Here is a 25865-nt window from a genome sequence, read left to right as displayed (position 1 = left end):
ACACACGTTTGAGTCGGTAGAGTGTAAAGAATGTAAAATCGAGCAAGCTTTGTGATTGGTTCATTTCGAGAAGGTGTGTTCTACCACGCGAATCGCTACTGGTTGTTCTAATTTTTGCTAACGTTAATGATTGTATGTCGATATACATATATCGTCCTATTTTTAGAAATACGTCATGTTGCTTTCTTTTCAATATAATTATATTTAACTAATAATAAAATACTTTTATTTGAGGTACATCAATTTACGAGTGATACACCAATCGTGTTAATTACTTTCCTTATTTTTTACAATCGATTCTTTGGACTCATCGATTAGTCATTGATAACAATGCAGGTTTTAAGAAACAGTGTTGAATTATTACTTTGGCATGCATTCACATGCATGCATGCAAACTAAAAACATATATTCTAGACATACATGTATGTATATATGTATATATTGTGTATATATTTATAGTGCAAATATATTGACAGTGCAAATACTTAACAATATTAACAAAAACATGGTAAAAGATCGTGAAAAAAATGTGTTTATAAAATCCGCTCTTAGGCTGTTTTACTGTCACGAACAAAACAACGTATTTCTAATATGGAGTTCTACAGAAGTCTAAGGAATTTTGAACTTCTTACGCGTGATTTTTTCATTATATATGATATTATTGACGGCAATTAACGCTAATAACGATAGGAATTAAAATAGTAAAATGGTTATATTGTGAGGTTTATCGTAAAAGTTACATTGCCACTTAAAAATGAATTTAAGTGCGACAACATTATAACTCAATAATTATTATTCCATATATATCATCACATGAAGGTATTCTTGCGCTTATGAAATTTCCAATAATAATATCAATAATGATTCAAACTACTTCATAATCTAAAAATGAATCCAATTCAACATACGCGTGGGGAATTTGTTATATGGAAACTTTATATACTTTTGTTTATAAAACATAGAAACATTTTATACAAGTTAATAATATCTAATTATTCGTTTTAATATTCTATGGGAGGAGAGAGAGTTTCTCAACCCATTTAGATGGCGTTTGTGTGCTTTCTACACGATCAGAAGTAGCGTTTCATTTCCATGTGTTTTGATGATAATATAATACTTCAACCCGCGACGGGGAGAAGAGGAAGTTTACAGTTTCATCCCCACGTGCCCAAGCTCGAGAGTACTCGGGCTGTAGGCTGATAAGCAGGACCTGTTTTAAACGTCATGGTTTATGTTTTCAAAACTTTTATTTATTGTCTCCGTCTGATGTTCAAGTGCTTTCGAGAAAAAGCGACACCTAGTGACAATGTTGCTAAATAAATCGCAACATTTAATGTAGCCCTACAGTTATGCACTTAACCATGGCTTCACTGAATAGGAATGGTACTGTTCAGTTACCACTGCTTCTGAATAATATAGAACTTTAATATAATGGTATAAAAATATTTAATCTAATAACAATAGTTTGATTACTTCATTACTTTCATTTGATTACTTCCACTAGTCTAACCTACATAGATAGTAAATTGGTCACTGTTATTCGAGCAACCAATCAGCGATAAGCAACGATCGTTTCTTGCAGAATATAAGGATAAGGTCGTCACATTTAGGATCATACCTATAAGTGCTGCATCAAACGTATCAAATTAAAACAATTTTTAAATTTCACCCGTAACAGTTCGTTCCTGTAATCGAAAAATTGCAAAAAAGGATTTATAATTTCTTTGAATGATTTTAAAAATGAAGAATTTTCATGTGATTTATAAACGTGCATGTTGATATATTCGAATTATAAATGTCCTAACTAAATTGTTATATTTGAATTTCTGATTTCAATTTAATTATTTTAACCTATGCGCAAAGAATTATTTAAATTGTTTTCATCAATTTTTTAAATAATTTATAGTGACATGCAAACTGTTAAATATTGTGTTGAAGTACATTCGTGTTTTGCAATATTTATATACTCTATATATCATAAAACGTTAATTTCTTTTTTGTAATATAAGGAATGGAAAAATCATTAAAACTAATAATACACAGAAGTCAGATAATTTTTGATAATGTCAGTATTACTTGGAATTCTGCGATTAAATATCTGCATCAAAATAATGAAAAAGGAGTTAAATCAAAACCTAATATCCTCGACAATAAGTTGCATTATAAAATAATAGCAGTTCCCCTAAATCAAAGGGGATTTAATGCATATCTTGTTTCATTATATGTTAACAGTTTGATAAAGTCAAATACTTATCGTAAGACTGCAATACAGGTTTTATTGGAACATTTATCTTCAATGACACATCAAGCCAACTCTAAATATATAATTTTAATAAAATTACGTACACCAAAAAAGCAATTTCTAGATTATAAATGGTAAGCTGTATAAATGTGATTTAAAGATTTTTTCAAATATATTGAATAGTTCTTGTAAAAATTATATTTTTATAGGAATGAGAGAATAACAAAAATAATATTAGAAACAAGAGAATTAGATTATGCTATGTCATGGTTATCTACACTAGGAGGAGCATTTTCTGCCTTAGGCGAAGAATTTCAACATTGTGTAAGTTGCATAGTTTAATGTATTATTGCTGTGCAAAAATAGTTTATAGACATTGATAATTGCTAAATACCATTTTAAAATGCAATTATCTTTTTACTTATTTTTATGTAAATATTTTATATTTCGTTATTAGTTTCATTTTTTGTAGTGCACAAAATATAAAAAAAATTAGTTAATCAAAATATACATTTTATACAGGCTCAGATGGCAGGAAAAATTTCAATAAAACAATTTCAATTAGCACTACATCTTGGAAATCCCCTTCTCGTTGCTCGTTGTAAATTATATGCAGCCTTAAGTTTGATACAACAAGGTTATTTCAAAACACCAAAACATATGATCAAAAATATATACAAACTTGCAGTGGATCAGAATGATACACGTCTGCAAAATATGTGTAAGGGAGTCTGGGCAAAACTTAAGTATAGTTACAAACAAACAAAATTGAAATATGGAAAAAATTAAGTTCTTGTAACTTTATAAGTGTATATATTACATATAGATATGCTATTAAAATTTTAAGTATATAATATTTGTAAATTCGTAAATATAAAATTAGAACATAGAAACAGAGTTGAAAATATACATATCCCAGAAAGTTTTATATATTTTTTGAAGTTTATCGTTATGAAGGCATCTTACATAATATTGCTTTGTAAATACAAAAAAATTAAAAGATATTTTTGCACCTATAAGAATACTTTTCAAAATACTTGTAAAATGTGACTTTTCTGACTTTCCGAGATAGATTAAAATAAGAAATATTTAATACAGCTGAATAATAAGCTTAAGAAAATTCAATGGTAACTGAAATTCCCTGATCTCTTTTTTATTAACTGTTGTACAATCGTTCAAGTTCTATTTTTGCTGTCCTTAGATCACTTCTTGAAAGGACTATTACCATCACTGAGCAAGAGTACCCATTGGATCCCATGCTGGTAAAGTAACAGGTTCCTGCTCGAATACAGCTAAAACATCAGCAGGTACAAATTTTCTATCTACGACAGCTTCAAAGACAAACTCTGAAAACCAATCAGCTGTTAAAATATGATAGCCTTTCTGACCATGATCTTCTCCCCAAGAATTTTCTACTCTGAACTTCTTGATTTTATTTTCATTCTAAAATTGCAAAATATACACTTATTAATTTATATTTTTACCATATATAAATAATCATAAAAAACTTACATCAATAGATACAGCTGTAAATGCCATTGCGTGTATCATCATAGAATCCCCATAAAGTAATCTATCTGCCTTTGTAAGACCTATCTGTACGTCTGTTCCAAACATCAATTCAAAATCATAAGCTCTAATGTCATGGATACCTTGTTTACCTATTAATCGTTTGTTTACATCACATCCAAACCATACAGGTTCATTCTGTTTTATACTTTCTGCACATAATTTCATTAGTAATTCTGGTGGTTGATTATTATAAAGCGTTGGTCTTCCACCTATGACATTTCCTAAACAATCCACTGTATAAAGTTTTCCATAAGGATTAGATGGTCTTGGATCTGTGACCAGACACACCTTATCATCAACATTATAGTATGGCTTAACATATTTTTCATAAAATTCAATAGGTGTTATTGGTCCGATGCAGCTATAATTTTTCGTTTTATCATAATATTCCCATGTTATAGTTTCAGAAGGAATACCAATGCAAATGCCAATTATTCTATATATCACAGTCATTTGTTCCATAATTTGACCTTCTAATTCTTTTTCAGAAGCCCCATTAGCAACTAAACCTCTTAGAACTTTAGAATATTCTCTTAATTTACTTTTCAAGAGACTATTCATACGAATACTAGCTTCACAACTATATGATTCTGGAAAACATGACTTTGGAACAAGACCGTGACGATTTATAAGATTAACTATCATATCCCATTGACCTCCATCACAGGTAGGATCATGCAACAAAAATGACACCAATCTTCCTTCCACTGATTCACCACGTTTTGCAGTTTTAACAATATTGTGCAAGAAGTAGTTACATCGTTCTACCTGTAATAAATTATTTAAATTGTATAGTATTATTATAAATTATATTTTATATATATAAAATATATAAATTATATTTTATATATATAAAATTTACTTTATGAATATAAGATAATTTATATTTTTAAACCTTATCCCAGAAAAAAAGGTAAGCTTGGCTAAATTCGAATTCATCCAAATTATATTGCTTCATAAAAGCAGTTCTTATAACATTTAAAGTTGCAAATATCCAACAACGTCCAGAATTTTTTTGGTTTGTCATGGGCTTGCCTTCAGTATCAATTTTATGAGTGAAGACATGCTGAGTTTCTTCCAAAACTTTTCTCGATATACAAGCCTCAATAGGATTGGTTTTTGTACAGACATTTTGTGCTTGCACGTTTCTGTTGTCTGCATAAAATTTTGCACGCAACTGATCCAGTACGTCCGCTGTCAAAATAGCTGCTGTTCAGAAACAAAAGGAAATATTGGTTGACCTTGCAAAGATTAGATAATATAGATACAACAAATATCAGATTGAGATAATAGAGATAATTATTATGAATACATTATATTCACGATACTATTTTGTTCTTTATTATACTCCATATTCTCAATCAAAATACTCTAGTTGTCTATTGCATGCTAATTATATGCAACATGTTAAACAAAAATTTATCGGCTACTGTCTCAAAAATAAAATATAAAAAGATCTTAAAGAGCATATCAATGATCGTGTCTGTTAAGTAGCTCATAAAAGAAATCTTGATTATATATGTACGATATGTACTCGCCCGGAGATATCTTAAAAAATTTTGTACAACATTGTAACAATATGCTAATAAAAATCGTATTGTTATAGCAAAAATCATATTACTAAATAATGTCGACTGGGTAACAAAAAGATAATATTAATAACATAGATGATTTATCGTACAAATTACCATAACAAAAAATTAATGAACTGAAAACCGCTCGCAATAAAAAGAAAAGAAAAAAGACAAAGAAACTTTCAAAGCAGATACTACTGCTTTTGTTTACACGCATCACCAAATGTATTTTTTCTTTTTATTTTTATGATATAAATAATATAACAGCCTGAAATACATCTCTCATGATCTATCATGTATTTAGGGTTCTACCTAAGATTTATTTTTGTTAAATGACAAAGTGATTTTTACTTTCGAAATACTCGATTTTTGCGAAGCGCATATATACGTATACGTGTATGTTACCAAAAATTATGCATGTATAACGTTGTCGCTACATGTTATAAATATTATTGATAAAAAAAAAATACAAAATGTTTTATCTATAGATAAAATACTTCACCTAATGGCTATTCATATTATTAACAAAACTCGGCCTCGGATCTATATCTTACGTTTGAAAAAGAAAAAAAGAGGAAAATCGAGTTTCATAAAATTTTTTGATCATATAAAGCTCTCCAATATTGTGAAATAAAATTGTAAAAATAATCGTAGAAATGCAAAATAGCAGATATGAATTTCAGTAAATATATACGCAATATGTTTATTGTCCCATTTTGTAAAACGGAGAAAAATTTACGACACCTTGCGAACAAACATTCGGAGAATATATAAAAGTATAAAATGTAAACTAATGGATATCAATTCAGTATTTCAAGAAAAGATAATAGTGCATTAAATATTTGTGTCACAGTATATTGACAAACATTGGAATAAAAGTCGATGACAGGGTGCAACAACTGGGTGCACTCATACAAAAAGTGTTATTTTCGAATAGTGAAATTTTTTGTAATATTTAAAATGAATTATTTAATACGTTTACGCATTTATCACCTTACAAAATAAATCTTATGACAATTATATGATATATATATATATATACATATATTTTTTTTTTTCATTGAAAAGAAAAAGCATAATGTAAAAATAAGTAAGGTTTTAACTTACAGACAACCATAATGCTGATCTAGCTTCTCTCCTCTCCCGTAATGGTGTAATGGATTTAGGCGTCGTCACAGAGTTCTACGCTAGTATACTGTACTTACAAACAGAGGGGGCATACCGCTTTTATCGCATATGGTCGATAGACAAGGTAAGTATAATAATTTCTTGTACATTGAACAGGATCTTGTAGTACGCATGTCTAATACAGATCTTCGCATGCGTATTAGTATTTTTTTACTGTTGACATCCAAAGGAGTTTGATATGTTAAATTGAACAGATTTACCGCAACGTTTAAACAGACGCAAATTATTATAAAATTTCATATAAACTATTTTTTATAAAACTAGAAGATTTAGAATGATCTTGAATAAAAGTGAAATATTATCGAGTACGTTGGATATACACTCATAGTTTTAAAGGATACTGATTTTTTAACCAATGATGAAGATGGACTTTTTCCATCGACCAATAGCAATTTCGTATATTGATACAGCCAATACCATTTTTGTTGTAGCATAGTATCATATATTTTATAAAATATTTCACATATGCATACAAATTATCTTTTTTATATAATTATATTAACATTTTCTGATACTATAGTAGATATTATACATTATTCTTACATATACAATAAAAAATATGATTATTAAGATGCTAAATCGTTATATTTATGATCTACTACTCAAAGATGTACAGAGTATATATAATTAATATATACAGTTTGATGAAACTAAAAAGAATAAGAGATGTATAATTAAGTAATTCTCGATTTAGACAGCTGTTATATCGCAGAGTGTACAAAGTCTTTGCTAAAAAACGGGAAGTATAAAGGATCTTGTTGAATGTTTCTAAATTGTTTCATAAAAATATCATGATTCCACATCTGGTATGGGGGTCTCTTCTGTTTTCGATTCTAACGAAAAAGGTGGTATCCTACAATCGAATGCATATCCATCTTCTCTCTCCATTCTAAATGTTCCCCTAAAACAAAAGTGTCATTAGTTAAAAAGAATGTTGCTACATATATATTGAGAAGTACTAACTACGTACCACATATGACCACTTGGAGCTTGCAAACTGACATGACTACTATATTGAAATGCGGGCAAGGTTTTAGATAGTACAGGCTCTTGCCCTACAACTCCTCTTCCTCTGACAGTTTCTAATGTACCTGAAAGACTAAATATTCTCCAATGTCTTTCTCTTAATTGTACACTCAAATCTCCTAAATTTTCCAAACGAATGCAATATCGCCACTACATAAAAGAAATAAAGATTTGAATTAAAAGATTTGAATAAAAGATAATATAATTCATATAAATTATATATCATCTACAATCCTTAAAAATATAATGTACCCAATAAACGGATGTAGTTTGATTTTCTCTACAACCCATATAAAATGGTATCACAGTAATACGTATATTTTCTGTTGTTTCTTTATGAACATCGGACAATTCTAACCATGGATGGTTCTTTTTTTGCCATGCTTTCAATGTCTCTTGTGCAATAAAACATGGATCTCTGTTTGAATCATAAGTTAAAAACTTATCAAAAAGTTCATGTTGCAATGCAGTTTTCTCATTTGTAGTATATGGCAAAATATCTTCATGGGCAACATAATCTAGTCCTGGTATTGCATATAGACTGCGGCTACTCTCGTGATTACCCAAAAATGTGACTGCTTCTGTTTGAGCACGCTATGTATTGTTTTAATAAAACTATTTGTACACACATTTATAAGAAATACAAGACAAATATATAAATACAATGTTATTTTACTTACTATGTACGGACAATCTCTTTGATCTATTAGAACCTGATAAAATGTGTGTGTCCTTCCTTTTACTTCTTTACCCACACTGTTAAAGTTACTATCGCTGTTTCTTAAAAATAAAATAGTTTATATGTTTTTCTTTATATATATTAATTCTACAACTATCAGCTATATATAATTATATATAACATACTCTTCTTTTTTATTTGGTATATCCCTATCGTATACTCTTGCTAGCCATGGAAATAGAATTACTCCCCGGTAACCAAAAACCCTATGCAAGATCAACTGACCCGTTTCATATTTTCCTTGCAACTTGGGAGTTTCGAGTTTTCCAACTTCTGCTAATCTGAAATATCGTCTTATGTAAAATGATTTTACTGATAATTATCATGCTGATTTCTTTTGCATTTCTGGCTTTTTTTTAAATCAAAATATATCAACTAATCATAAATATTATGGCATACAAAACAAAATACTATTTTCTATACATGACATACATATACATATACTTCATAACCTATCAAGTTCTACAATTTCATAAAACAATTATATTGTAATAATTTCCTATTACATACTAATAGAAAAGTCGTGCTCTTTTTAAACATGTTTTTATAGATTATATAATTCTACAAATTTTACAATATTTTCCAAGAAATATAAAAAAAAAGGTACGTTTTACGTACTACATATTTCGTACCTAATGTATCTTGTTTGTTGCACATATGATTTTTTAGTTGAACTCAGGAAGAAGTGTCTTAAATTACAAACGATGAAATTTCGTGAGAGCTCCATCCTTTTCTTTAAAACGACTATTGCTTGATTTATATTAGGATTTATTTATCTTCTTTGAGTATTGGAAAATAACGACGCTGTTTTCCTGACATTTCTACTGAGTTTGACTGAGTACGTCAGAGTATGGCAGGTTATATATGTGATGTTTACGTGACTGTTTGTGATATAAAAAAAAAGATGCTATAGCCAGAGATAGTGAATAAAAATTTTAAGCTACGGTAATGTGTTGAATTTACAACAATTGGTAAATTTGTTTAAGATTAAACTTGATTTAAACATTAAAACAATAAAACTAAAAACTGATTACAAAACAGCAATGATGAATCGATTATAATTCGCCTAAAATTAACTTTTAAAATCCATAAATAATGATGCATATATAATAGAGATTAAAGGAAAATTAAAAACAAGTCTTAATTATTGTAATTTTATAATTTATACACAATATACAACAGAGATTTAAAAAAATTATTTTGAATTTATTAACGTATTTTTTTAGGGGAAAAAATTCTATACTTGCTCTATGTTAAGTTTCGTGAAAAAAAATATGTAATTAGTAAAGTATGCGATAGAACAAAGATAACTATATCTTATCAGATATGCTTTCTTATAATTTTCAACTTTCCTCTATTGACTAAATTCTTCTTGCTTTTATTAATCATATGATTGTTGTTATTTCGTTTTACGATGTAATTAAAAATATTTGAATGTAATATGTTAATTTATAAGAATTTAATAGAAATATTTTATTGTATAATAGAGTTCAATATATACTCGGCTTAATAATTTATTTTGGTTTCACTTGTATGATTTATTATCTTTTTAGTAAAATCATATTTGCGATGAGTTAAATTTGACACAAAATATAAATATTTCGGTTAAGATGTTCCGTATTTCATTTTTTTTTTACATTTATGGATATAAATCAGTGGAAAACAATTTTATGATTGAATTTATTACAGACGTTAGTAACCATCAGTGATTGATCAGAAGAAGAAACGATAACCTAAATATTTTACTTTTTTGAAATATTAAAATGCCAAAAAAAAAGACGGGTCAGAGAAGAAAAGCTGAAAAGCAAAAATTAAGACAAAAAGAAATTAGGACTGCTAAAGAACAAATAGACATAGCAAAGTTACCATGTAATACAGTAATGGTAAATATTACCTTAAAATGAGACAATGGATTTTCACTTAAGATGTTTGCAATTATTTATTTTATTACATTTTGTTTTTTTTTTTAAATATCTACCTTAGTTAAATGATAATATGTTATTATATATAGGAATGTGATAAGTGCAATAAAAAACAGAAAAGTCGTGCTTTTTGTTATTTTTGTCAACATGTGCAACGCTTACCAATGTGTGCACATTGTGGCAAAGTAAAATGTATGTTAAAAACGGGAGATTGTGTTATAAGACATCCTGGTATATTCACTACAGGTCTGGGGATGGTAGTAAGTATAGAATAAAAATATATAGCTTGTTATTATAGAAATAACAAAATTATAATTAAATATGTTTTTCATATTAGGGAGCTATATGTGATCATTGTGAAGCTTGGGTTTGTCATGGGAGACGTTGTTTAACTACTCATGCATGTACTTGTCCATTAATGGATGCTATTTGTCAAGAATGTGAAAGAGGAGTATGGGATCATGGTGGAAGAATATTCCGCTGTTCTTTCTGTAATTGTTTCCTTTGTGAAGATGATCAATTCGAACATCAAGCATCATGTCAAGTATTAGAAGCTGAAAGTTTCAAATGTAAGAATTTTATAATCTTTCTTATACTATTTCAATTTCACAAATTATATAAACATATTTTACAATATTTTTAGGCCAGTCTTGTAATCGTTTAGGACAATATTCATGTCTCAGATGTAAAACATGTTATTGCGAAGATCATGTGCGTAGAAAAGGATTTAAATATGAAAAGAATAAACCTATACCTTGTCCCAAATGTGGGTATGAAACATCGCAAACTAAGGACCTTAGTATGTCTAGTAAGTATTTTAATCGTGAACATATTTCTAAACTAATATATAAAATAATTTAACATAACACAGAACAGTCAAATTCTTACTTTTTTCTTATTTTCTAAATAATCCATTACATACAGCTCAAATTTCTAAATATTCATATTTTTTATATATAGCAAGAAGTCATAAATTTGGTAGACAAACTCAGGCTGGACCATATGATTCCGACGAAGAAAATAGTTATAATGATTATGGTAACATGCATATTATATTTTATATAATTTTAAATCATTTATTATTTCGGTTGAATTTTATGATATATATTTTTAAATAGGTACTAATGATGCTGAATGTTATGGTGGTTCAGAATATTATATTGCTAATGATGATGAAGAAGATGAAGATGAAAATGAAAACGATGATGATGAAGAAGAGGAACAAGAAGATGAATCTTCAAGTGAGGATGAAGTAAAGGATAGTGATAAACTGACGAAAGAAATATAAAAATCCTTTAGTAATAATGTGAACTTAACACATGGAAAATATACAAAAAAGCATGAAAATTAAAAATTACTATATGAACCATTTGCGCCTACTTAATATGTCGTATTCAAAAATCAGCAATGTTCAATTGATGATCGGCCCGTATTACCGGTCGCAGTTGGTCGTAAGCGCAGTACGTGACAACAGAATTATACTTTTTAAAACAGTTGATACATCGCAAACAACGCATTCTATACATTTTTATTAAAATAGAAAAAATTAAAATTTATTTTTCGTGGAATTCCTTAAAGTGATCAATACATAATGGTACATCGCAAATATGGCATTTATAAATCGTTTCTCTTCGCAAGGACTTAGATAAGCATACAACGCATCGCTTTGATGTTCTTTTTCCTTTTGCTAGAGTTGAAGGTATCCGTATAGGAAAATGCCTGCCAGTATATCGCGTTATCGAATCATTGATAGATGATGCCTCGCTTTTATATATAGTAAATATTTTTCAATAATTTCTTCGGCTAATTGTTTTTAAAAAGTACGTAACTATTTAATAACATCATATCTATGAAATAAAAAAATATTTTCTTATAGGCCTTTCTACATCTTCGCATAGTATGAAATTTATTTAACATTTCATCAACATCAACTTCACCCATATATTGATTGTAATCTATTACTACTGTTGGTTTTAAAGTTTTTTGTCTGCTATATCGGTTTATTTTCCCAGTTTCGGCAAAATCTACGCCATGCATAGTTGTTAGTAAAACGACATCTTTTTTATCCTTCCATTTTATCGCCGCCATATCCCTTGTAGAAAATACAACAGCTTCTCCCTTTTGTAATTGGTGTAATTTTAGTTCTCGCGGCATTTCTTTCCTATTCATTCTCGCTGTTCCACATACATTTGTTTCCATATTATATAATTTTCGATATAAGCTCGGTGAACTGTACCAATTGTCAATAAACAAACAATATCCTTTATGCAATAACCTACTCTCTTTCAACAAATTTATCACAACATTTCTGCTAGCAGTATTAGTTTTATCTTTTACTACATACATATTAAAATTGTGTATATATTTCGATTTCGAATCACACAGTTTGTAAAACTTAATATCAAATCTCGCTCGTTTTGTTCTAATAAATTGTATATGATCTAAACGGCTTCTACATTGCATTAATGAATCATCAATCAAAATGTTTTTATTCGGTACATACATGCGAATAAAAGTCTTTTTTACTATTTCAGAAACTTCTCGAATTTTTATGAGTGCGTCATTAGAATTATTATTACTAGAAAAATGTAAATTTTTAGCAATAGAGAAAAATCGGTTACGGCACATAATAGTCTTAAAATATGGTGTTTCTATGCTTTTATCTGTGATCCAGTAATTCTGAATAGTGGGCTTAGAAACTAAACTCATTAAAATGTTTAAAACAACAAATACTTTTAATTCATCGTCTATAAGAGGTATAAAATCTGCGTCGGTTGCGCCATATTTATTTGTCTTTGTAATTATTTTTGTAACTAATTCTTTGTTAAAAAATAATTCAAAAACTTCCCTTCTCGACAGATTTTGCGTATTTACAGTTGCACCATCCACACTTGAAAAATCATGTATAATTGGCCTATAATTTTCGGCTTTCTACATATAATCTTCATTTATAAAACTGCCACACTGATTAACTTCGCTTTCATCACTTGATGAAATGATCATGACACGTTTTCGAGTATGTCTCATTCCTACACTTGAATCCGAGTCGTCAAGATGGTCAAAATACATTGGGGCAACTAAATTTTAGTTTGACTTATGAAGAAAGATTATTTTTAAAATTTGGATTTGTTAAATTTAAATATAAATCGAAAACACTTATTCATAATGACAGTTTAAAAGATTTACACAACAAAAATAAAACTTGTTTAGAATATAATAAACTGAATAGATCAGACGTAATCTATGGTATTTGAAGAATATTCGGTAACTAGTGATGAAAAGCAATCGTGGGCTCGCGGATATATCCGCGCTCAGTGATAAAGGACAGTTGCGGGCTCGCGGATATATCCGCCTTCGGTAATAAAAGACAATCGCAGCTCGTGGATATATCCGCGCTCGGTGATAAAGGACAGTTGCGGGCCGCGGATATATTCGCGCTTGGATGCAAAAGGGTTAATAATATTATAAAGTAAAATTATATAAATAAAAAACTTAAAAAAATCTTATATAAAATATTATTTTATGGTAGTAAAATTGACAGAAGTTAATACTTCAGATTTTTTGATATGAACTGAAATGAACATTTCACAGAATTCAATATAACATTAATATGCAACAAAATACATGAAGTATGATGCCCATTCTTAAATAATAATAATAATTTGATACAGAATAATATAATACTAACTTAGAAAAATGAATATTAATCTAATATCCTGGGCTAGATTAGAAGAAATATTTGTGTTATTTATAGTAAATACATGTAATTAAATGCATGCTTTTTTAATTAACAAAAAAATAAAGAAATATAAGACAGCTCTGTATATAAGTAATTTACAACCTATATTTATTATATACTTTTTTACATTTTACATGAGACAATTAAAAATTGTTATAAAATTATTAATATATTTCCAATAATGTTGAATAATCATACATTATACACGTAAAGTTGTGTATTCTGTTGGAAATGCAAAAGTGTGTAAACCAATGGCATTAACACTTGGCAATAATCCTGCATTTGGTATAATGTTCCAAGATAACATTAATGTTACGTTTTTATTACCTCTAAAAGCAGACAATTTAAAAGTAACATATAATAAATTAAAAAAATTTAATGTCAAAGAAAAAATAATTACCTTAAACCATTACCATCGTCCCAGAAATAATATTTTGTATTCATATTTTTAAAGTCTAGAACAGCATTGTCTCCACGTAGAACTATTTTATCCCATAAAACTACCTATAATAAAAAAAATAAATATTATACCTCCTCATAATATGATTGTACAAAATTTTTGAAAGTTTCTAAAAAGAAGTCATATAACAACCAGAATAGACTCATACCTGATTAAAGTCATTATTGCTCGTTTGATATTCTGCTGTAAGATATAAGAATAACTGTTTAACATTCCAGTTGAATAATGGAGTGAGATGTATATATTTTATAAGGAAATAATAACTACATAAAAAAACTAATAATATATGAAATATGAAAACCATTGACATATATATGTATATATGTACATATATATGTATATATATATATATATATACATGAAATATTTAATAATATACACAGAATAAAAAGGATATCAGTTTGAAGATCAAATGTCAAGTAACCAAGATCATTTTTCACCTTTGATGCACTATAATCTGGCATATTTTTCCTGTAAAATAAATATACTTTTTCATTATATATACTAAATTAATAAAATAAAAATTTATGATATTACTTGAAATTATATTATGTAATGTAAAAATTAATATTAATATAGTACTATAACTATACAAATATAAATTACACAATTATAAATAAAATTATATACTTACACGACTACTTTTACTGTATTTAAAGTTGCATTTGCTCTATAATCTATAAAAACTGTTGAAAGGAAACAACAAAATGTAAGGCAAGCTGATACACTTAATGTATATGCTAAAATAGCATTTCCACGTGTCAAAACTGTATGCATTATTAAGTTTTAAAATCGTCAATATATGAAAATGTTAAAGTTAATTTAATTATATATCTCAAAACTGTTAAGTGTTATACATTTACAAATTCTAACCAAAATCATTGTCCTATGAAAACTCGATGTTAGCATCGAGATCAACCGGTATGCGTAAAATATAGGCTAGTTAAACCCAAATTATGTTATATACGACCACCAGGGCGGCGTTGTATTTTAAACAACTATTTGATACAAGTTTTCTGTTAGTGATGCTATATTAAATCAGTTCTAATCAACTTTATATAAATCATTAAAACATTTTCAGGCTTTGAAATTTTTATATCTTTACTTTCCTGCTACGTGACTATACCTATTTTCAATAATATTTTAATTTAAATATCAAGATAAAATATCTGTTACAATTTTCTAATTGTTATGTACTCATCTTTCGGTTTATTTATATATCGTTTGGTAGATTATTTATTGAATTTATTATATATCAATAAATAGCAGACTTTTTTAATTGTACTAATTATATAATTCTAATTTTTTTTGATTGACTTGTAGTGAACGTATTTTATTTCAAATTAATAATAAATTTACAATTCACATCACTTGACAATATACTTTTAGTTATACTTTGCAAATACATGTATGAAATAAATATTTTTATAACTGGCTTTTCTTTTAACTATTATTTTTTTGTATTAGCGGGCTTTATTTATGCAATTTTCATCCAAGTAAAAAAAAGGAAAAAGTATATTTAATGATGTGTATGATTACGATTGGATAATTTTATATATCATGAACCAATCATTGCTTATCTTACATATAACAAATATCTTTAAGGCTCAATTTAGAGAATCTTATAATTTTGGATACATATACATTACAAGTTATATTTTGTGCTTTATGACATTATAGTATGTTAAATTATATATGATAATAGTAGTATATTTCATAGGTGAAGTAAAGATGTACAACACGACACATGGTCGCGTAATAGAAAATTTTACAGCTTAAATGTGTATTCGTTATAGTTTGAACGGATTGTGCATGAAAAATAATGGATTCTCAATACAAGTTTGTATATTCATATTTAAACTAAGTTGACATTTCAAAGTATATTATTCTTACAATAAAAATCATGAATACATATACATTGGCAGACGAAAGTATTCGAACGCTCTCTATTAAAACTTTATATAATAAAAATATGCATGTTAGACTTAAGTTTTGAAAGTAATATTGCAACTACTATAAGACATAATTATTGAGATTATACAAAATTTGAAGCAAATTGAATAATATTTGTAGAAGTCATGAAACATTTATTGTAATGAAGTATTGAAACAGGGCCACAAAAGTACTTGAACGCTTAGCGATCAAGCAATTCAATGTTTTTTTAGTAAAATTGTAAACATTTGTAGATATAATTGATATAGTGACATTATGTTGTGGGTTTCGTGCTTCATTGTTACTGACGTTAACTTATATAGTTACAATGAATTTAAAGAAGTCGGAAACGCAGACATGCTAAAGAGAATTAATATTAAAATTGCATAAAAAAGGGAAAACATATAGGCAGATTGCCTAATTAGTGAAGAGATGTGTATTTACAATATATTACATTATATTAAAAAATAAAACACCGAAGAAACAATAATAAACAATCACAGATCAATTAAAAAAACTAATTAGTAGAGAAAAGAAAATTCTTATACACGAAATAAAAAAAAATCCAAATACGACATATCTGGTTAACATGCATATTTTTATTATATAAAGTTTTTATAGCGAGCGTTCGGATACTTTCTTGAGCCACTTTAGATCTTTCTAAAATATAGAGCAGAGTTTATGAATTTATTTAAATTGATAGTAATTAGTTACATATTCAGTTTGGATTTTTGATATATTTACAGAATAATTCATCCAGTGAAGTACCTACATGATCATCTAGTAAATATATAAATATATATATTATTATTGTTATAATTAATTTATATAATATATTTAACTTAATTTGAATAATTTTATTCGTTATGTATAGGCACAAGATATAAGACCAGATGGAAGACAATTTCTGTCTTTTCGTCCTATAAGTGTTAATGTATCTTCAATAACTCAAGCAGATAGTTCAGCTGTATTTAAAATTGGAAATACTACAGTAATTTGTGGCATCAAAGCTGTAAATATACCTTTATAAAACATTGAGATAACATAATTATATATAATTCATCCTTAAAATTAAAAAATATTATTTATTATAGGAATTGGCAACACCGAAAGTAGAAACACCCGACTGTGGTTTTATTGTGCCTAATGTTGAGCTTTCTGCATTATGCTCTCCAAAATTCCACCCAGGTCCACCAAGTGAAGAAGCACAAGTTATTTCTAAACTAATAGAACATATTTTAACAAATTCTGCCGCAGTAGATTTGAAAAAATTGTGTATTTGTGAAGCTAAATTAGTGTGGGTATTATACTGTGATCTTTTATGCATCAATTATGATGGTGCAGTAGTAGATGCCTGCACAGGTGCATTAGCAACTGCTCTTAAATCCTGTAAGTTATATTTGTTTATAGATCTCAAAAATTAACCACAATACATTTTTATTTATTTTTTAGTAACTTTACCACGAGTAACTCATGATCCAAATAGTGGAAGTACTTCTGTACAGCATGAAGATAGGATTCCATTTACAGTTAAAGCATTACCTGTTAGTACAACTTTCGCTATATTTGATAGGTAGGTTTTTTATTATCTATGTATTCCTATTACATATGTTCGAAAAAAAAGAGAGAAAAGAAAAATTTGTTTATATCTTAGGCAACTTTTAATCGCTGATCCAACAGATGATGAGGAAAGCTTATCATTAGGAAAATTAACAATAGTTTCAGATGAAGAAGCAATATGTTATGTACATAAACCTGGTATATGAAATATTAAAATATTTAATAAGTATATAAAACCACAATTAAAGTATTTAAAATATTTTAATCAATAACATAATAATTTTTATTTAGGTGGCATTCCAATATCACAAGATTTATTTATAAAAAGTTTAGCGAAATCTAAAGGAAGAGCAGATTTAGTGCGAACATTAATAAATACTGCTATATCAACTACAGAGAAAAAATTTGATTCATTAGATAAGAATACTATGCTATTAAATAAATAAAAATTTATTGAAATATACTATTTTTTGTTTATGATAAGTCATGACCTATTTAGTAAAAATATAAAACATTATACAATTTAAAACTTAATTAATATAACAAACAGCAATATATAAATCTTATTTATTTTATAATTTTTAAAGAGTTAGGAAGAATTTTAATGATATTTTATACCTTAATTATTTAATTATTTTTATAAATTATACAATTTTACAATTTAAAATTCTGTAATTTTTTGCAAATCATGTAATGTAATTAAACGGTTTTAAAACTAATTTAATTCGAAATGAAAATAACGAACAAATCATTACATTTATTTATATAAGCAGGTTTTTCGCATAATTCGCATAAATTCTTCTTGAGAAATTTCTCCATCACCGTCTTTATCAGCCTCATCAATCATTTCTTGTAATTCTTCATCCGTAAGATTTTCACCTAACTCTCTAGCTACACGTTTTAAATTTTTAAAAGATATTTTCCCAGTTTCATCATCATCAAAAAGCCGAAAGGCTCTCAAAATTTCTTCTTTCGGATCTTTCTCTAACATTTTTACAGACATTATATTTAAAAATTCCTCAAATGACAGTTTCCCAAGACAATCTGGATCAAAATCAGCTACAAGCTTTTTTAATTCTTCCTTCTTTGGTTCAAAACCAAGAGCTCTCATTGCTATTTTAAGTTCTTTAGTTGCTATTTTGCCTGTTCCATCTGGATCAAATAGATCAAAAGCTTCCTTTATATCAGCTTTTTGATCTTCTGTTAATTCAATTTTAGAGACACCTTTTCGCCGAGAACTGCTGTTTTTTTTAGAAGTTGAAGCCTGAAAGAAAATGTACAAAATATATATATTTTGTAATGATTAAATAATACACGTACAATAAAACAAACAGAACAATACAAACCATAATTATTATTGATATATTCACGATATTTTTGGTCAACGTTTAAGAAACGATCTACAATTGGCTTTTGTTTTGTCAAACAAAGCTTATAGAGAAGCCTTCATGTATAATCAATGTAAAATTTCTATATATATAGGTATATATGTATCTATGTATGTATGTATGACTTGAATTCATTATTATTTAATTCTATCATATTGTAATATGATAGAATTAATACAAAGATAATATCTTAATTAAACATTGTGTTTCCGTTCTCATAATGTCGTCTTATGAAATTTGATAAACATGTAATATATAATTAAAGTTGCCAATATATATAAAACGTGTTGTGAGGTTTCTAGAGTGTAACCATGACGATATTGTTACGAACTATATTATAATTGGCTACAACCAGTGACATTAAATAATTAATAAAAATTCATATTAAATATCTAATATTTTGTATATATATAATTAAAGTTGCCAGTATATATAAATCGTGTTGTGAGGTTTCTACAGTATAACCATGATATTGTTACGAACTATACTATAATTGGCTACAACCAGTGACATTAAATAATTAATAAAAATTCATATTAAATGTCTAATATTTTGTATATATATAATTAAAGTTGCCAGTATATATAAATCGTGTTGTGAGGTTTCTACAGTATAACCATGATATTGTTACGAACTATATTATAATTGGCTACAACCAGTGACATTAAATAATTAATAAAAATTCATATCAAATGTCTAATATTTTGTATGTATATTATATTCTATTCTATTGCGAAAAATATCAATATATATTAATAATGGATGTAATGAAGATGTGACAACTCAATAATATTTATCTAGAATCAAACCAATGATGTCAGTTTTTTCTTTACTATGTTTATTTTTAAAGAATGAATATTGGAAGTAAACTGTTTAATAATGAATAAACTCAGATGGATATTAATTATATGGAATTATCATAAAATAATAAAGTGACTGAGAATTTTCATTATTTAAAATATTAATTATAATGACGAAAAAATTATCATTGGCTTGTTGTTTGCTTTGAATAAATGTCATTGGTTTCTCATGTAATAGCATTTCACTATAGCATGGAGAAATATGTATGACTGATGAAAAATGAAACTCGGTCGCATGAAAAGTCTTCATTAATGTCATTAATAATCGCAAATATGCATACATATATTGTTAGCAATTATATCACTTATTACAATCAAACCTCCATTTCTATATATTCAATTAAAGAAATTATAAACTTTGTTGTCATATGACAAGAAAAAATCGGTTAGTGAAGGAAGAAAATAGTAGTAGTAATAGTAGTAGTAGTTTTTTTTTCTCTCCTGGCAATCATGATTATGAAGACATCACCAATAAAATAACTTTAAGCCAGTGATTCCACCGAATAAGAAAATCTTATGAACCGTATTAAGGCGTTCTTAAAGAAGATCGTTTTCATCAATTCTTGGCCTTTGTTCATTTTTTGGTGAACTTATACTAGTCGCACATTTTCCATAAGATGTAACAGTAAGGTTTCTATGAATCACGTTTCTTGATTGGGCTATTCGTAAAAGTCTTCAAGGCCATGCATATAAATTGACGTAAGATATAATGGTAAGTGCCATCATATACGATTACCGCAAGTTAAAGCTTCGACTAATTATAGTTATCATTGAAGAAATAGCATTGAAATTATAATTCTTAGGACTGCTCATTACCTTTCCTTCGAAGCATGTAAATTTCAATAATATGTGTGGATTAAACATAAACTACAAATGAACAGGGGAATACCCAACATGTGCCTATCGTATCGTGTAGGTATACCCTTCTTATCGAATTAGGGTGGATTAAAGTATTAGTTTAATACTTTACAGTTTCTCATATTTATATCTTATTAACATCTGCTTGCAGTAATTTTTGCTAGATTGAACGCACATCATACATATATAATAATATAAAAACATTACAGAAGAAACTATAAAAAATAATAGCGCTGGAAGTTCTATCTCATAGACAGTGTGAAAATGGAAATTATTATTTTTAACTATTATTTTTGGGATTATTTTTCGAAAATAGTTTAAATAAAAAATTTTTTTTCAAAATTTGAAGAAGTCAACATCTTGCTTAAACCTTCATCTTTAAAATGACATCTTGTCTATCAAAATCGATTAAGAATTATACCTGAATTTATTATCGATATTATAAAACCAAAGGTAATAAATAACCTTAAATATTAAGTGCTACTTATTACATCTTCGTTTTTGTACTCTTATATGTTGATAACAATATAACACAAAACACAATGCTCTTGATAATTTTAATCGCAAAAATATGTACATAACTTTAAAATCTATGTAATGCTACCACGTGGTATTCATAAAATTTCAAATATCGAGTTTAAATACGACCAATGATTGGTTGGACGTAAGATGTAAACTGTAAGAATTTTATCTTTACGAAATTTTTTACCGCAATAGTTTACATCGCGTCAAAAAATATAGAGGGGATTTTCTAAAGATTTATGTATTACATTTTACGTCGTTGCTTGTGTGAAGGACCTTATTGTCGGAAAGTACATGCAGTCAGCCTTTAGATGGTCTTTAAAATAATATTCGACTATGAATATGGGCCTTTGATTTTAGAGATTTTTTTATCTTTAAATCCAAATTGATTGAAATCAACAAATAGTGATTCCCGATTTTTAACCAATCATAATGAAGTGTAGAAGCAGCATGAGAGTATAACATACCGGAATCACCTCTACATACAATCTTATCTTTTTATACCATTGCGTGATAGTTAATTTACAGAGTGATATTTTCTGCAAGTAATAGTGATTGTTAATTTATTGTTGTATACATTGTTTGGCTTAACCCATTTATACTAAAAAATGGTATGTATGTATATTTCTTATATTGTAAATTCATATAAATTATATTATCAAATATTTCAGTTATTAATGAAAATATTATTTGACGTATAATGTATCTAGATTTTTAGTCGTATGTATGATGTAAAATATCTTTTGAATGTAAATTTATTATTAATGCCTGTATTCTTAAATATTAATAATATTTCTATTGTTCTTTTATTTTTTCTTCATTTAGATAAATATTTCTTTTATGTATTATTTTCAATATCGTTTCTCATTAATAATTTATGAAATGAATTAAACCGTAATAAAATAAAATATATATAAATAAAGAAATTTCTAAGTATTATTATACTTTACATTGTTCTTTATAAAAATATTGTTTCATTAACTACAAAATAAATGTTATCTTATTTAGAATTTTAAAAGTAATAATGAAAACTATGGAAATTTTTTCCAAAATAACAACTAATAATACATTATTTTGCAGTTCCGCAATCAGTATGATAGCGATGTCACTGTATGGAGTCCACAGGGCCGCTTACATCAAGTAGAATATGCAATGGAAGCTGTAAAATTAGGATCAGCGACTGTTGGTCTTAAAAATAAAACACATGCTATTCTTATTGCACTTAAAAGGGCATCTTCTGAACTTTCTGCTCATCAGAAAAAGATTATTCCCATAGATAAACATATGGGAATTACAATTTCTGGTCTTACTGCTGATGCTAGAATATTAAGGTGATTCCTTTAAACATTTTTTTATCAATGATTAAAAAATTAAAAAATTGATAATGTGCAGTATTATATTTTTTTTTATTTCTATTATATTTTAGTCGATATATGAGAATTGAATGTTTAAATTATAAATATTCTCACGATGATGTACTTCCTATCAGTCGCTTAATAGCAACATTAGGAAACAAGATGCAGACTTGTACACAGAGATATGATAGACGTCCATATGGAGTAGGATTATTAGTAGCTGGTTATGATGTAAGTATTACATACCTAATAATATACCTAATACTTAGTATAATAAATTTGGTAATATTACTAAGATTAAGATTTTATATATTTTTTATATAAAATGACCAATGGAATATTTAATAAATTTCATTTTACTTATCAATATTAAAGGATCAGGGTCCTCATATATACCAGACTTGTCCATCCGCAAATTACTTTGATTGTAAAGCAATGGCTATTGGGGCTCGTTCTCAGAGTGCACGAACGTACTTAGAAAAACATCTTAATGAATTTTTGACATGTGATCTTGATGAACTTGTGAAGCATGGTCTTAGAGCATTACGTGATACGCTGCCGAATGAAGTAGATTTATCTGTTAAGGTATGAATCTAATGAAGTAAATATAAAATATTATTAACAGATATTTTAATAAACATTGGATCACGTCATATATATATATATATATATATATATATATATATATATATATATATATACATTGTATAAATATTTTGTTGTTGCAGAATGTTTCTATAGCAATTGTGGGTAAAGGCGTTGATTTTATAATCTTAGATGAGTCAGCAACGTCTGATTATTTAAGCCAAATTGAAGGAGATGATAAAAGAGGAAGACCTATTAAACCGAATGTTGATGATGACGGTAGACCACCTCAGGATCCACCCGCTGATAAGGGTCCACGCGATTCACAAGCTGCCATTGCAATGGAAACAGATTAAATTAAAATATAATAAAAATGTCATAACACTTGTATAAAAAATATGGTCACTTTATTTTCAAGTTTTGTTCTTTAAATATTGAACATAAGAGTAAAATACTTATCATTTATCATCTGCATATATAAAATCTCTAGATGATTGGTTATATAACAAACATCTTTAATTACAAATTTGTATAATTTTTATATATAACAGTATACATTTATTTCTACTACATATTATACTGGTGTATTATTTAATATTTATAGTTTAGAAGGTGTTTTGGCTTCTTGATGATGACGATCTTTTAGAATATTTGTTAAAAAGAATTCGCCAGCTTTGTAGGAAGATCGTACTAATGGACCACTTGCAGTGTAAAGAAACCCTAATTGTTTTCCCACATTTTCCCATAATTTAAATTTACTAGGAGTAACGTATTCTATTACTTTTAAATGTTTTTTTGTAGGCTGCATGTATTGCCCTAATGTTAAAGCATCTACTCCAGCATTTCTTAAATCTTTCATTGCTTTTTCTACTTCATTGTCAGTTTCGCCCAACCCAAGCATGATTGATGATTTTGTAATTAAATTTTCATTACATTCTTTAGCTATTCTTAAGACATCCAAGGATTGACTGTTTAAGACAAAAGTATGAAATATAACATGTAAATTATAAATGTGAATATGTTTAATATATATGAGTATTTTTTTTAAATTATAAAAATATGTACTTATAATTAGCTCGTCTATCTCTCACAAATGGTGTTAATCTCTCCACAGTTTCAATATTATGAGCAAATACATCAAGATTGGAAGCAACAATAGTTGCGATACTATTTCTATTTCCTTTAAAATCTGGTACTAAACATTCAACAAAAATATCACTTCTATAACAAATAAAAGTAAATAAATTAATGTTTTATGATAAAGAAGTATTTACAAATTCCAAATAGAATACCTGCATTTAATTTCTTTTACTGTCATTGCTATATGTTTTGCTCCGCCATCGCTTAAGTCTAATAACAATTCAACACAAGATTATATTTTTTTATATTATTACAAAATCAAAATATATTAAAGCTTTGTAACTAACCATCTCTATCAACAGATGTAAGAACAACATAATCTAAATCCCAATCTATTATTGCAGTTGCTGTATTAACTGGTTCTTCAGGATTTAATGGTGCTGGGGTACGAGACGTTTTAACGGAACAAAATCGACAGCCACGAGTACAAGTATCTCCCATTAACTAAATAATATTTTATTTTTGCAGCATATTCAATTATATAGAACTATTTTACTTAATAAAGTTAGTTACCATAATAGTAGCAGTTGCAGTACCATGGCTTCCTCCACCCCAACATTCTCCAATATTGGGACAACGAGCTTCTTCGCAAACTGTACTTAAACGTAATTGTCTTAATTGAGATTTTATTTTATTGTAATTTTTACCCATAGGTATTTCAGTTTTAAGCCACGGAGGTAATTTCAATCTGCTCTCTCCTTTTTCCAATTTTAATTTTCCTTTATATTCCGTATAATTGTTGCTGATGAAATCCTCAAACTGTGGGCCATCTTCAAGTCTTTCAGAGAATGTTTTATGAATTTTCTCAGTACATCGTACACTCTATTGCAATTAATTAATATTAATAAGATTTTTTACATATACATAATATGTAATAATATTCTAATATATATTTTGTTATAAGTATAAATAGATATAAAATAACGATAGAACTTACTATTGTATGAAAATGAAAGAGACCGAATGATTTTAAATTTGTTGCATAAGTTATTCGCAACATGCTCTAAATTTAATTAAGTCAATTAGTTGTTTATTGGAAAATACGCAAAAATAAATTAGTTTACTTTTACCATTTTCTTAAAATTATATATTTGTTGGTACTCGATGGACGTATAAATAATAAATACGCAATTTGATTGGTCACACTCGTACTATATCATACCTAAATATGACTACGACCTTTCTCTGTCGATTTTGAAATCG

The 25865-nt window shown here is 27.4% G+C and overlaps 10 protein-coding genes and 1 long non-coding RNA gene across 21 annotated transcripts; 5 read left to right on the top strand and 6 right to left on the bottom strand.

Moving 5' to 3' along the window:
• The first annotated feature begins 466 nt into the window (after positions 1 to 466).
• On the top strand, positions 467 to 3856 carry LOC124432643. 2 transcript variants are annotated; one of them, XM_046981675.1, is made up of 4 exons: positions 467 to 2376; positions 2452 to 2566; positions 2765 to 2879; positions 3444 to 3856. In XM_046981675.1, exons 1-4 carry the CDS (start codon positions 2012 to 2014, stop codon positions 3506 to 3508), a joined length of 660 nt encoding a protein of 219 aa, XP_046837631.1. In that variant the 5' UTR covers positions 467 to 2011; the 3' UTR covers positions 3509 to 3856. The 2 variants fall into 2 exon arrangements, with proteins under 2 accessions (XP_046837631.1, XP_046837630.1); XM_046981674.1 differs by having other exon boundaries at positions 468 to 2376; positions 2765 to 2963.
• On the bottom strand, positions 3363 to 6633 carry LOC124432639 (bleomycin hydrolase). Of its 2 annotated transcripts, none has more exons than XM_046981658.1 (4): positions 6496 to 6633; positions 4710 to 5023; positions 3755 to 4582; positions 3363 to 3685 (listed from the first exon to the last, which is right to left on the bottom strand). In XM_046981658.1, the coding sequence occupies exons 1-4, from the start codon at positions 6503 to 6505 to the stop codon at positions 3470 to 3472; spliced, it is 1368 nt and encodes a 455-aa protein (XP_046837614.1). In that variant the 5' UTR covers positions 6506 to 6633; the 3' UTR covers positions 3363 to 3469. The 2 variants fall into 2 exon arrangements, with proteins under 2 accessions (XP_046837614.1, XP_046837615.1); XM_046981659.1 differs by having other exon boundaries at positions 4710 to 5020; positions 6496 to 6632.
• Positions 6508 to 11632, top strand: LOC124432641 (zinc finger protein 330 homolog). 6 transcript variants are annotated; one of them, XM_046981666.1, is made up of 7 exons: positions 6508 to 6640; positions 10031 to 10224; positions 10353 to 10523; positions 10601 to 10832; positions 10907 to 11071; positions 11224 to 11301; positions 11382 to 11632. In XM_046981666.1, exons 2-7 carry the CDS (start codon positions 10105 to 10107, stop codon positions 11549 to 11551), a joined length of 936 nt encoding a protein of 311 aa, XP_046837622.1. In that variant the 5' UTR covers positions 6508 to 6640; positions 10031 to 10104; the 3' UTR covers positions 11552 to 11632. The 6 variants fall into 6 exon arrangements, with proteins under 6 accessions (XP_046837622.1, XP_046837619.1, XP_046837620.1 ...); XM_046981663.1 differs by lacking the exon at positions 6508 to 6640 and adding an exon at positions 9148 to 9286; XM_046981664.1 differs by lacking the exon at positions 6508 to 6640 and adding an exon at positions 9194 to 9312.
• On the bottom strand, positions 7143 to 9109 carry LOC124432640 (polymerase delta-interacting protein 2). Of its 2 annotated transcripts, none has more exons than XM_046981660.1 (6): positions 8974 to 9109; positions 8467 to 8622; positions 8283 to 8382; positions 7855 to 8196; positions 7547 to 7752; positions 7143 to 7477 (listed from the first exon to the last, which is right to left on the bottom strand). In XM_046981660.1, the coding sequence occupies exons 1-6, from the start codon at positions 9066 to 9068 to the stop codon at positions 7366 to 7368; spliced, it is 1011 nt and encodes a 336-aa protein (XP_046837616.1). In that variant the 5' UTR covers positions 9069 to 9109; the 3' UTR covers positions 7143 to 7365. The 2 variants fall into 2 exon arrangements, with proteins under 2 accessions (XP_046837616.1, XP_046837617.1); XM_046981661.1 differs by having other exon boundaries at positions 8283 to 8376.
• Positions 11633 to 12066: 434 nt separating the features above from the next.
• On the bottom strand, positions 12067 to 13427 carry LOC124422446 (piggyBac transposable element-derived protein 4-like). The gene is given in 2 exon segments (XM_046958932.1): positions 12067 to 13340; positions 13418 to 13427. Coding segments are annotated over 2 exon segments (1284 nt in total).
• A 660-nt stretch (positions 13428 to 14087) lies between these two features.
• Positions 14088 to 15402, bottom strand: LOC124432644 (signal peptidase complex subunit 3). Its single transcript, XM_046981676.1, has 5 exons — positions 15097 to 15402; positions 14860 to 14933; positions 14611 to 14699; positions 14403 to 14506; positions 14088 to 14331 (listed from the first exon to the last, which is right to left on the bottom strand). The coding sequence occupies exons 1-5, from the start codon at positions 15237 to 15239 to the stop codon at positions 14202 to 14204; spliced, it is 540 nt and encodes a 179-aa protein (XP_046837632.1). The 5' UTR covers positions 15240 to 15402; the 3' UTR covers positions 14088 to 14201.
• A 683-nt stretch (positions 15403 to 16085) lies between these two features.
• On the top strand, positions 16086 to 18417 carry LOC124432642 (exosome complex component RRP43-like). Of its 3 annotated transcripts, XM_046981670.1 has the most exons (7): positions 16134 to 16301; positions 17141 to 17177; positions 17269 to 17406; positions 17489 to 17783; positions 17847 to 17967; positions 18049 to 18152; positions 18246 to 18417. In XM_046981670.1, the coding sequence occupies exons 1-7, from the start codon at positions 16285 to 16287 to the stop codon at positions 18398 to 18400; spliced, it is 867 nt and encodes a 288-aa protein (XP_046837626.1). In that variant the 5' UTR covers positions 16134 to 16284; the 3' UTR covers positions 18401 to 18417. The 3 variants fall into 3 exon arrangements, with proteins under 3 accessions (XP_046837627.1, XP_046837625.1, XP_046837626.1); XM_046981671.1 differs by lacking the exon at positions 17141 to 17177 and having other exon boundaries at positions 16086 to 16301; positions 17489 to 17756; XM_046981669.1 differs by lacking the exon at positions 17141 to 17177 and having other exon boundaries at positions 16096 to 16301.
• Positions 18418 to 18564: 147 nt separating this feature from the next.
• LOC124432645 (caltractin) lies at positions 18565 to 20114 on the bottom strand. Its single transcript, XM_046981677.1, has 2 exons — positions 19301 to 20114; positions 18565 to 19218 (listed from the first exon to the last, which is right to left on the bottom strand). Exons 1-2 carry the CDS (start codon positions 19301 to 19303, stop codon positions 18712 to 18714), a joined length of 510 nt encoding a protein of 169 aa, XP_046837633.1. The 5' UTR covers positions 19304 to 20114; the 3' UTR covers positions 18565 to 18711.
• A 707-nt stretch (positions 20115 to 20821) lies between these two features.
• Positions 20822 to 21628, top strand: LOC124432646. The gene is made up of 3 exons (XR_006944355.1): positions 20822 to 20914; positions 21006 to 21114; positions 21212 to 21628. It is a non-coding gene; the product is annotated as an uncharacterized LOC124432646 (long non-coding RNA).
• Positions 21629 to 22036: 408 nt separating this feature from the next.
• Positions 22037 to 23939, top strand: LOC124425647 (proteasome subunit alpha type-1). Its single transcript, XM_046966243.1, has 5 exons — positions 22037 to 22193; positions 22663 to 22913; positions 23009 to 23168; positions 23313 to 23522; positions 23666 to 23939. Exons 1-5 carry the CDS (start codon positions 22191 to 22193, stop codon positions 23876 to 23878), a joined length of 837 nt encoding a protein of 278 aa, XP_046822199.1. The 5' UTR covers positions 22037 to 22190; the 3' UTR covers positions 23879 to 23939.
• On the bottom strand, positions 23908 to 25865 carry LOC124425646 (lipoyl synthase, mitochondrial). The gene is made up of 7 exons (XM_046966228.1): positions 25733 to 25865; positions 25600 to 25665; positions 25176 to 25484; positions 24950 to 25106; positions 24815 to 24872; positions 24588 to 24743; positions 23908 to 24490 (listed from the first exon to the last, which is right to left on the bottom strand). The coding sequence occupies exons 1-7, from the start codon at positions 25733 to 25735 to the stop codon at positions 24121 to 24123; spliced, it is 1119 nt and encodes a 372-aa protein (XP_046822184.1). The 5' UTR covers positions 25736 to 25865; the 3' UTR covers positions 23908 to 24120.

Source organism: Vespa crabro, chromosome 1, assembly GCF_910589235.1.
Source record: "Vespa crabro chromosome 1, iyVesCrab1.2, whole genome shotgun sequence".
Lineage (NCBI taxonomy): Eukaryota > Metazoa > Arthropoda > Insecta > Hymenoptera > Vespidae > Vespa > Vespa crabro.
This window is presented reverse-complemented; position numbering and strand designations above follow the sequence as displayed.

Coding starts and splice junctions, on each gene's coding strand:
- LOC124432643 (XM_046981674.1), top strand. CDS start 2,012: ATGGAAAAATCATTAAAACTAATAATACACAGAAGTCAGATAATTTTT. Junction 2,567..2,764: donor GCGAAGAATTTCAACATTGT/GTAAGTTGCATA, acceptor CATTTTATACAG/GCTCAGATGGCAGGAAAAAT. Junction 2,964..3,443: donor TACACGTCTGCAAAATATGT/GTAAGGGAGTCT, acceptor TGCTGTCCTTAG/ATCACTTCTTGAAAGGACTA.
- LOC124432639 (XM_046981658.1), bottom strand. Junction 4,583..4,709: donor ACCTTTTTTTCTGGGATAAG/GTTTAAAAATAT, acceptor AATTTATTACAG/GTAGAACGATGTAACTACTT. Junction 3,686..3,754: donor TTACAGCTGTATCTATTGAT/GTAAGTTTTTTA, acceptor TTGCAATTTTAG/AATGAAAATAAAATCAAGAA.
- LOC124432640 (XM_046981660.1), bottom strand. CDS start 9,068: ATGGAGCTCTCACGAAATTTCATCGTTTGTAATTTAAGACACTTCTTC. Junction 8,623..8,973: donor CAACAAACAAGATACATTAG/GTACGAAATATG, acceptor ACGATATTTCAG/ATTAGCAGAAGTTGGAAAAC. Junction 8,197..8,282: donor AAAGAGATTGTCCGTACATA/GTAAGTAAAATA, acceptor AACAATACATAG/CGTGCTCAAACAGAAGCAGT.
- LOC124432641 (XM_046981666.1), top strand. CDS start 10,105: ATGCCAAAAAAAAAGACGGGTCAGAGAAGAAAAGCTGAAAAGCAAAAA. Junction 10,833..10,906: donor AGAAGCTGAAAGTTTCAAAT/GTAAGAATTTTA, acceptor CAATATTTTTAG/GCCAGTCTTGTAATCGTTTA. Junction 11,302..11,381: donor AAATAGTTATAATGATTATG/GTAACATGCATA, acceptor ATTTTTAAATAG/GTACTAATGATGCTGAATGT.
- LOC124432644 (XM_046981676.1), bottom strand. CDS start 15,239: ATGCATACAGTTTTGACACGTGGAAATGCTATTTTAGCATATACATTA. Junction 14,934..15,096: donor AATACAGTAAAAGTAGTCGT/GTAAGTATATAA, acceptor TTTATTTTACAG/GAAAAATATGCCAGATTATA. Junction 14,700..14,859: donor GACATTTGATCTTCAAACTG/ATATCCTTTTTA, acceptor TAAAATATATAC/ATCTCACTCCATTATTCAAC.
- LOC124432642 (XM_046981669.1), top strand. CDS start 16,242: ATGTGTATTCGTTATAGTTTGAACGGATTGTGCATGAAAAATAATGGA. Junction 17,407..17,488: donor TAATTTGTGGCATCAAAGCT/GTAAATATACCT, acceptor TATTTATTATAG/GAATTGGCAACACCGAAAGT. Junction 17,968..18,048: donor ACTTTCGCTATATTTGATAG/GTAGGTTTTTTA, acceptor TTTATATCTTAG/GCAACTTTTAATCGCTGATC.
- LOC124425647 (XM_046966243.1), top strand. Junction 22,914..23,008: donor GCTGATGCTAGAATATTAAG/GTGATTCCTTTA, acceptor ATTATATTTTAG/TCGATATATGAGAATTGAAT. Junction 23,169..23,312: donor TATTAGTAGCTGGTTATGAT/GTAAGTATTACA, acceptor TCAATATTAAAG/GATCAGGGTCCTCATATATA.
- LOC124425646 (XM_046966228.1), bottom strand. Junction 25,107..25,175: donor CTGCAACTGCTACTATTATG/GTAACTAACTTT, acceptor AATATTATTTAG/TTAATGGGAGATACTTGTAC. Junction 24,491..24,587: donor GATAGACGAGCTAATTATAA/GTACATATTTTT, acceptor TGTCTTAAACAG/TCAATCCTTGGATGTCTTAA.